We start from the raw sequence: 10,000 nt of genomic DNA on the forward strand, positions 1-10,000 counted from the left end.
CCCACACTCACCCCCCACTCACTCACCCCCCCCTCACCCCACACTCACCCCACACTCACTCACCCCACACTCACCCCCCACTCACTCACCCCACACTCACCCCACACTCACCCCACACTCACCCCACACTCACCCCCCACTCACTCACCCCACACTCACCCCCCACTCACTCACCCCCCCCTCACCCCACACTCACCCCAAACTCACTCACCCCACACTCACCCCCCACTCACTCACCCCACACTCACCCCACACTCACCCCACACTCACCCCACACTCACTCACCCCACACTCACCCCCCACTCACTCACCCCCCACTCACCCCACACTCACCCCACACTCACCCCACACTCACTCACCCCACACTCACCCCACTCACTCACCCCACACACACCCCACTCACTCACCCCACACACACCTCCCACTCACCCCACACTCACCCCACACTCACCCCACACTCATCCCACACTCACCCCACACTCACCCCACACTCACTCACCCCACACTCACCCCACTCACTCACCCCACACACACCTCCCACTCACCCCCACTCACCCCACACTCACCCCCCACTCACCCCACACTCACCCCACACTCACCCCCCACTCACCCCTCACTCACCCCCCACTCACCCCACACTCACCCCACACTCACCCCACACTCACCCCCCACTCACCACCCACTCACCCCCCACTCACCCCACACTCACCCCACACTCACCCCCCACTCACCCCCCACTCACCCCACACTCACCCCCCACTCACCCCACTCACCCCACACTCACCCCCCATTCACCCCTCACTCACCCCCCACTCACCCCACACTCACCCCACACTCACCCCACACTCACCTTCCACTCACCCCACACTCACCCCACACTCACCCCACACTCACCCCCCACTCACCCCACACTCACCCCCCACTCAACCCCCACTCACCCCCCACTCACCCCCCACTCACTCACCCCCCACTCACCCCCACACCTCCACCCCACTCACCCCACACACACCCCCCACTCACCCCACACTCACCCCCCACACTCACCCCACACTCACCCCACACTCACTCACCCCACATTCACCCCACACTCACCCCCCACTCACCCCCCACTCACCCCCCACTCACCCCCCACTGACCCCACACTCACCCCCCACTCACCCCTCACTCACCCCTCACTCACCCCCCACTCACCCCCCACTCACCCCCCACTCACCCCCCACTCACCCCCCACTCACTCCACACTCACCCCACACTCACCCCACACTCACCCCACACTCACCCCACACTCACCCCCCATTCACCCCACACTCACCCCACACTCACCCCACACTCACCCCCCACTCACCCCACACTCACCCCCCACTCAACCCCCACTCACCCCCCACTCACCCCCCACTCACTCACCCCCCACTCACCCCCACACCTCCACCCCACTCACCCCACACACACCCCCCACTCACCCCACACTCACCCCCCACACTCACCCCACACTCACCCCACACTCACTCACCCCACACTCACCCCCACTCACCCCCCACTCACCCCCCACTCACCCCCCACTGACCCCACACTCACCCCCCACTCACCCCTCACTCACCCCTCACTCACCCCCCACTCACCCCCCACTCACCCCCCACTCACCCCCCACTCACCCCCCACTCACTCCACACTCACCCCACACTCACCCCACACTCACCCCACACTCACCCCACACTCACCCCCCATTCACCCCACACTCACCCCACACTCACCCCACACTCACCTTCCACTCACCCCACACTCACCCCCCACTCAACCCCCATTCACCCCCCACTCACCCCCCACTCACTCACCCCCCACTCACCCCCACACCTCCACCCCACTCACCCCCACACACACCCCCCACTCACCCCACACTCACCCCCCACACTCACCCCACACTCACCCCACACTCACTCACCCCACACTCACCCCACTCACTCACCTCACACACACCTCCCACTCACCCCCACTCACTCACCCCACACTCACCCCCACTCACTCACCCCACACTCACCCCACACTCACCCCCACTCACCCCCACTCACTCACCCCACACTCACCCCACACTCACCCCACACTCACCCCCCACACTCACTCACCCCCCACTCACCCCCACTCACCCCCACTCACTCACCCCACACTCACTCCTCACTCACCCCACACTCACCCCACACTCACCCTACTGACCCCACACTCACCCCCCACTCACCCCCCACTCACCCCCCACTCACCCCTCACTCACCCCACACTCACCCCCCACTCACCCCCCACTCACCCCCCACTCACTCACCCCACACTCACCCCCCACTCACTCACCCCCCCCTCACCCCACACTCACCCCCCACTCACTCACCCCACACTCACCCCACACTCACCCCACACTCACCCCACACTCACCCCCCACTCACTCACCCCACACTCACCCCCCACACTCACCCCCCACTCACCCCTCACTCACCCCCCCACTCACCCCCCACTCACCCCCCACACTCACCCCTCACTCACCCCCCACTCACCCCCCACTCACCCCCCACTCACCCCCCACACTCACCCCTCACTCACCCCCCACTCACCCCCCACTCACCCCCCACACTCACCCCACACTCACCCCCCACTCACCCCCCACTCACCCCCCACTCACCCCCCACTCACCCCTCACTCACCCCACACTCACCCCACACTCACCCCCCACTCACCCCCCACTCACCCCTCACTCACCCCACACTCACCCCCCACACACCCCCACCCCCCCCACACCCACGTGTGTATTTTGCTGTGTGTTGCGTGTGCTGATCACGTGCGTGTTCCCTGCGTGTGTGTTGCGTGTGCGTTGCGTGTGTTCCCTGCGTGTTCCCTGCGTGTTCCCTGCGTGTGCGTTGCGTGTGCGTTGCGTGTGTTCCCTGCGTGTGCATTGTGTGTTCCCTGCATGTGCGTTGCGTGTGCGTTGCGTGTTTTCCCTGCGTGTGCGTTGCGTGTTCCCTGCGTGTGCGTTGCGTGTGCATTGCGTGTTCCCTGCGTGTGCGTTGCGTGTGCGTTGCGTGTTCCCTGCATGTGCGTTGCGTGTGCGTTGCGTGTTCCCTGCGTGTGCGTTGCGTGTTCCCTGCGTGTGCGTTGCGTGTTCCCTGCGTGTGCGTTGCGTGTTCCCTGTGTGTGCGTTGCGTGTGCGTTGCGTGTTCCCTGCGTGTGCGTTGCGTGTTCCCTGCGTGTGCGTTGCGTGTTCCCTGTGTGTGCGTTGCGTGTGCGTTGCGTGTTCCCTGCGTGTGCGTTGCGTGTTCCCTGCGTGTGCGTTGCGTGTTCCCTGTGTGTGCGTTGCGTGTGCGTTGCGTGTTCCCTGCGTGTGCGTTGCGTGTTCCCTGTGTGTGCGTTGCGTGTGCGTTGCGTGTTCCCCCCCCGGCAGGCACCTGCACCCCGACATGAGGAGTCGGCTGGACGAGCTGCGGAGTCACATGATCGAGAGCACCAATGAGATGTCTCCGCTCAAAGTGTGGCAGATGCAGGGTACAGACAACGGCCAATCGGTTGCAGCGACAGCACAGCGTCATGACGTCATCGTGACGTCATCATTGCTGTTATCACGACAATAATGACGTCATGACCCACCCACCCACAGACCCACCCACTCACATACCCACCCACCCACTCACAGACCCACTCACCCACAGACCCACACACCCACTCACCCACAGACCCACCCACAGACCCACCCACAGACCCACCCACAGACCCACCCACAGACCCACCCACCCACAGACCCACCCACCCACAGACCCACCCACCCACAGACCCACCCACAGACCCACCCACCCACAGACCCACCCACAGACCCACCCACCCACAGACCCACTCACCCACAGACCCACACACCCACATACCCACTCACCCACAGACCCACCCACTCACAGACCCACCCACTCACAGACCCACCCACCCACAGACCCACCCACAGACCCACCCACTCACAGACCCACCCACCCACAGACCCACCCACCCACAGACCCACCCACAGACCCACCCACTCACAGACCCACCCACCCACAGACCCACTCACCCACAGACCCACACACCCACATACCCACCCACTCACAGACCCACCGACCCACAGACCGACCCACAGACCCACCCACAGACCCACCCACCCACAGACCCACCCACAGACCCACCCACTCACAGACCCACCCACCCACAGACCCACCTACCCACAGACCCACCCACAGACCCACCCACTCACAGACCCACCCACCCACAGACCCACTCACCCACAGACCCACCCACCCACAGACCCACCCACTCACAGACCCACCCACTCACAGACCCACTCACCCACAGACCCACACACCCACAGACCCACCCACAGACCCACCCACAGACCCACCCACAGACCCACCCACAGACCCACCCACAGACCCACCCACAGACCCACCCACCCACAGACCCACCCACAGACCCACCCACAGACCCACCCACCCACAGACCCACCCACAGACCCACTCACTCACAGACCCACCCACCCACAGACCCACTCACCCACAGACCCACACACCCACATACCCACTCACCCACAGACCCACCCACCCACAGACCCACCCACTCACAGACCCACCCACTCACAGACCCACTCACCCACAGACCCACACACCCACATACCCACACACCCACAGACCCACCCACAGACCCACCCACAGACCCACCCACCCACAGACCCACCCACCCACAGACCCACCCACAGACCCACCCACCCACAGACCCACCCACCCACAGACCCACCCACAGACCCACCCACTCACAGACCCACCCACCCACAGACCCACCCACAGACCCACCCACCCACAGACCCACCCACCCACCCACCCTCCACCCACATCCCCCCCCTTCCCCCACGTGACCCAGACCTGAGCTTCCAGGCAGCCGCCCGGATCGTCGCGGCTCCCCAAGTGGACGCGCTGAAAGTCATGAAGGACATCAGCCAGAACTTTCCAACCAAGGCCAGGTAGCCGCACACACACACACACACGCGTGTGTGTGTGTGTGTGTCTGTGTGTGTGTGTGTGGGTGTGTGTGTGTGCGGTGTGTCTGTGTGTGTGTGTGGGGTGTGTGTGTGTGCGTGTGTCTGGTGGTGCATCAGCCAGTCATCTCGGTCATCTCGGTCAGTCGACCCGTGGCACCTGGGCCTGCCCCGTGACCTCCTGCCAGCGGGCGTTCGACACTTCACGTGGCCTCAGGGTGCACATGGCCTGGCACAAGCGTCGTGGTGACGTCACCGCCACTTAGTGGCGAATGGCGGTTGTTGTTGTTGTTGTGTGTCTGTGTGTGTCTGTGAGTGTGCGTGTGTGTGTGTGTCTGTGCGTGTGTGTGTTTGTGAGTGTGTGTGTGTGCGTGTGTCTGTGAGTGTGTGTGTGTGTGCGTGTGCGTGTGTCTGTGCGTGTGTCTGTGTGTGCGCGCGCGTATGTGTGTGTGTGTGTCTGCGTTCAGCGGCTAAGTGATCGGCATACCGTGTTAGCGCATCGGTTTTTCACCGAATCCCGGCCACCCCAGTTAGACCCCCACCCCCTAGCGTGGTGAAGTCTGGTGCTCATCCAGCAGTGGAGTGGTGGCACAGGGCTGCCGGCTCGTGACGCTGTGCCCACCACCCCCCGTAGGTCTCTCACTAAGACGCACGTCAGCGCAGAGCTGCGCAAAGAGATTGAAGACAACCAGAAAGTGAGTCGCTCGCCTCGCTCACCAACTCGCCAGCTCACCAGCTCACCAGCTCGCTCACTCACCAGCTCACCAGCTCACCAGCTCACCAGCTCACCAGCTCACCAGCTCGCTCACTCACCAGCTCACCAACTGGCCAGCTCACCAGCTCACCAGCTCGCTCACTCACCAGCTCACCAGCTCACCAGCTCACCAGCTCACCAGCTCACCAGCTCGCTCACTCACCAGCTCACCAGCTCACCAGCTCGCTCACTCACCAGCTCTCACGCTCACCAGCTCACCAGCTCGCTCGCTCACCAGCTCACCAGCTCGCTCGCTCACCAGCTCACCAGCTCGCTCGCTCACCAGCTCACCAGCTCGCTCGCTCACCAGCTCACCAGCTCGCTCGCTCACCAGCTCACCAGCTCGCTCGCTCACCAGCTCACCAGCTCGCTCGCTCACCAGCTCACCAGCTCGCTCGCTCACCAGCTCACCAGCTCGCTCGCTCACCAGCTCACCAGCTCGCTCGCTCACCAGCTCACCAGCTCGCTCGCTCACCAGCTCACCAGCTCGCTCGCTCACCAGCTCACCAGCTCGCTCGCTCACCAGCTCACCAGCTCGCTCGCTCACCAGCTCACCAGCTCGCTCGCTCACCAGCTCACCAGCTCGCTCGCTCACCAGCTCACCAGCTCGCTCGCTCACCAGCTCACCAGCTCGCTCGCTCACCAGCTCACCAGCTCGCTCGCTCACCAGCTCACCAGCTCGCTCGCTCACCAGCTCACCAGCTCGCTCGCTCACCAGCTCACCAGCTCGCTCGCTCACCAGCTCACCAGCTCGCTCGCTCACCAGCTCACCAGCTCGCTCGCCTCACCAGCTCACCAGCTCGCTCGCTCACCAGCTCACCAGCTCGCTCGCTCGCTCACCAGCTCGCTCGCTCGCTCACCAGCTCACCAGCTCGCTCGCTCACCAGCTCACCAGCTCGCTCGCTCACCAGCTCACCAGCTCGCTCGCTCACCAGCTCACCAGCTCGCTCGCTCACCAGCTCACCAGCTCGCTCGCTCACCAGCTCACCAGCTCGCTCGCTCACCAGCTCACCAGCTCGCTCGCTCACCAGCTCACCAGCTCGCTCGCTCACCAGCTCACCAGCTCGCTCGCTCACCAGCTCACCAGCTCGCTCGCTCACCAGCTCACCAGCCGCTCGCTCGCTCACCAGATCATCAGCTCGCTCGCTCACCAGCTCACCAGCTCGCTCACCAGCTCACCAGCTCGCTCACCCAGCTCACCAGCTCGCTCACCAGCTCACCAGCTCGCTCGCTCACCAGCTCACCAGGCTCGCTCACTCACCAGCTCACCAGCTCGCTCACTCACCAGCTCACCAGCTCTCACGCTCACCAGCTCGCTCACTCACCAGCTCACCAGCTCGCTCACCAGCTCACCAGCTCACCAGCTCACCAGCTCGCTCACTCACCAGCTCACCAGCTCACCAGCTCACCAGCTCACTCACTCACCAGCTCACCAGCTCGCTCGCTCACCAGCTCACCAGCTCACCAGCTCGCTCACTCACCAGCTCACCAGCTCGCTCGCTCACCAGCTCACCAGCTCGCTCACTCACCAGCTCACCAGCTCACCAGCTCACCAGCTCGCTCACTCACCAGCTCACCAGCTCACCAGCTCGCTCACTCACCAGCTCACCAGCTCACCAGCTCGCTCGCTCACCAGCTCACCAGCTCACCAGCTCGCTCGCTCACCAGCTCACCAGCTCACCAGCTCGCTCACTCACCAGCTCACCAGCTCACCAGCTCGCTCACTCACCAGCTCACCAGCTCACCAGCTCGCTCGCTCACCAGCTCACCAGCTCACCAGCTCGCTCACTTCACCAGCTCGCTCACCTCACCAGCTCACCAGCTCGCTCGCTCACCAGCTCACCAGCTCGCTCGCTCACCAGCTCACCAGCTCGCTCACTCACCAGCTCACCAGCTCGCTCACTCACCAGCTCACCAGCTCGCTCACTCACCAGCTCGCTCACTCACCAGCTCACCAGCTCACCAGCTCACCAGCTCGCTCACTCACCAGCTCACCAGCTCGCTCACTCACCAGCTCGCTCACTCACCAGCTCACCAGCTCTCACGCTCACCAGCTCGCTTGCTCACCAGCTCACCAGCTCGCTCACTCACCAGCTCTCACGCTCACCAGCTCTCACGCTCACCAGCTCTCACGCTCACCCGCTCACCCCGCTCACCCACTCACCCACTCACCAGCTCACCCGCTCACCCACTCTCACGCTCAGCAGCTCGCTCGCTCACCAGCTCACCAGCTCAGCAGCTCAGCAGCTCAGCAGCTCTCACGCTCACCAGCTCAGCAGCTCACCAGCTCAGCAGCTCAGCAGCTCTCACGCTCACCAGCTCACCAGCTCACCAGCCACTCACTCACCCAACCCGCTCACCCCGCTCACCAGCCACTCGCTCACCCCATCGACCCGCTCGCTCATCAACCTGCTCCGCTGCCGCCACTCGCTACCAACAGCACTTGCCCCAACGGTCTGCTTGAGGCTACACGGGGGATCTTTGTCTTTGCTCAGTACTTCTCGGGAGCCGTGGGCCTCCAGCCGGGGGAGTCGGCGCTTTTCATCAACGGACTCAACATCGATCTCGACATCCAGGACCCGTTCAGGTGCGCAGCCACTCGCTCACCTCACTCAGCCACTCGCTCACTCAGCCGCTCGCTCACTCACTCACGCAGCCACTCGCTCCACTCAGGCCGCTCGCTCGCTCGCTCACTCAGCCGCTCGCTCGCTCGCTCAGCCACTCACTCACTCACTCAGCCACTCACTCACTCACTCAGCCACTCACTCACTCACTCAGCCACTCACTCACTCACTCACTCAGCCGCTCGCTCACTCACTCACTCAGCCGCTCGCTCACTCACTCACTCAGCCACTCGCTCACTCAGCCACTCAGCCACTCGCTCACTCACTCACTCAGCCACTCACTCACTCAGCCGCTCGCCTCACTCACTCGCTCAGCCGCTCGCTCGCTCGCTCAGCCACTCACTCACTCACTCAGCCACTCACTCACTCAGCCGCTCGCTCACTCACTCGCTCAGCCACTCGCTCACTCACTCAGCCACTCGCTCACTCGCTCGCTCAGCCACTCACTCACTCACTCAGCCACTCGCTCACTCACTCACTCAGCTGCTCGCTCGCTCGCTCAGCCACTCACTCACTCACTCAGCCACTCGCTCACTCACTCACTCAGCTGCTCGCTCGCTCGCTCAGCCACTCGCTCACTCACTCACTCAGCCACTCGCTCACTCACTCACTCAGCCGCTCGCTCGCTCGCCTCAGCCACTCACTCACTCACTCAGCCACTCGCTCACTCACTCACTCAGCCGCTCGCTCGCTCGCTCAGCCACTCACTCACTCACTCAGCCACTCGCTCACTCACTCAATCAGCCGCTCGCTCGCTCGCTCAGCCACTCACTCACTCACTCAGCCACTCGCTCACTCACTCACTCAGCTGCTCGCTCGCTCGCTCAGCCACTCACTCACTCACTCAGCCACTCGCTCACTCACTCAATCAGCCGCTCGCTCGCTCGCTCAGCCACTCGCTCACTCACTCAGCCACTCGCTCACTCACTCAATCAGCTCGCTCGCTCGCTCAGCCACTCACTCACTCACTCAGCCACTCGCTCACTCACTCACTCAGCTGCTCGCTCACTCACTCAGCCACTCACTCACTCAGCCACTCGCTCACTCAGCCACTCACTCACTCACTCAGCCGCTCGCTCGCTCGCTCAGCCACTCACTCACTCACTCAGCCATTCACTCACTCACTCTCACTCGCTCAGCCACTCAGCCATTCACTCACTCACTCAGCCACTCACTCACTCAGCTGCTCGCTCGCTCGCTCAGCCACTCACTCACTCAGCCACTCACTCACTCACTCAGCCACTCACTCACTCACTCAGCCACTCACTCACTCACTCAGCCACTCGCTCACTCACTCAGCCACTCACTCACTCACTCAGCCACTCACTCACTCACTCAGCCACTCACTCACTCACTCAGCCACTCACTCACTCACTCAGCCACTCACTCACTCACTCAGCCCACTCACTCACTCAGCCACTCACTCACTCACTCACTCAGCCACTCGCTCGCTCACCCAGCCACTCGCTCACTCACTCAGCCACTCGCTCACTCACTCAGCCACTCACTCACTCACTCAGCCACTCACCTCACTCACTCAGCCACTCACTCACTCACTCAGCCACTCACTCACTCACTCAGCCACTCACTCACTCACTC

At 63.7% G+C, this 10,000-nt stretch overlaps 1 protein-coding gene across 1 annotated transcript in view; it reads left to right on the forward strand.

The window, feature by feature from the left end:
- Window positions 1-10,000, forward strand: part of LOC144740894 (UDP-glucose:glycoprotein glucosyltransferase 1-like) — a gene marked incomplete at its 3' end in the record, with an annotated part of 33,677 nt that overhangs the window by 21,402 nt on the left and 2,275 nt on the right. The window contains 4 exon segments of the mRNA XM_078623595.1: window positions 3,419-3,519; window positions 4,909-5,008; window positions 5,658-5,718; window positions 8,273-8,364. Coding sequence (XP_078479721.1) covers window positions 3,419-3,519; window positions 4,909-5,008; window positions 5,658-5,718; window positions 8,273-8,364 — 354 coding nt within the window.

Source organism: Lampetra planeri, unplaced genomic scaffold, assembly GCF_965212315.1.
Source record: "Lampetra planeri unplaced genomic scaffold, kcLamPlan1.2.h2 scaffold_336, whole genome shotgun sequence".
NCBI lineage: Eukaryota > Metazoa > Chordata > Hyperoartia > Petromyzontiformes > Petromyzontidae > Lampetra > Lampetra planeri.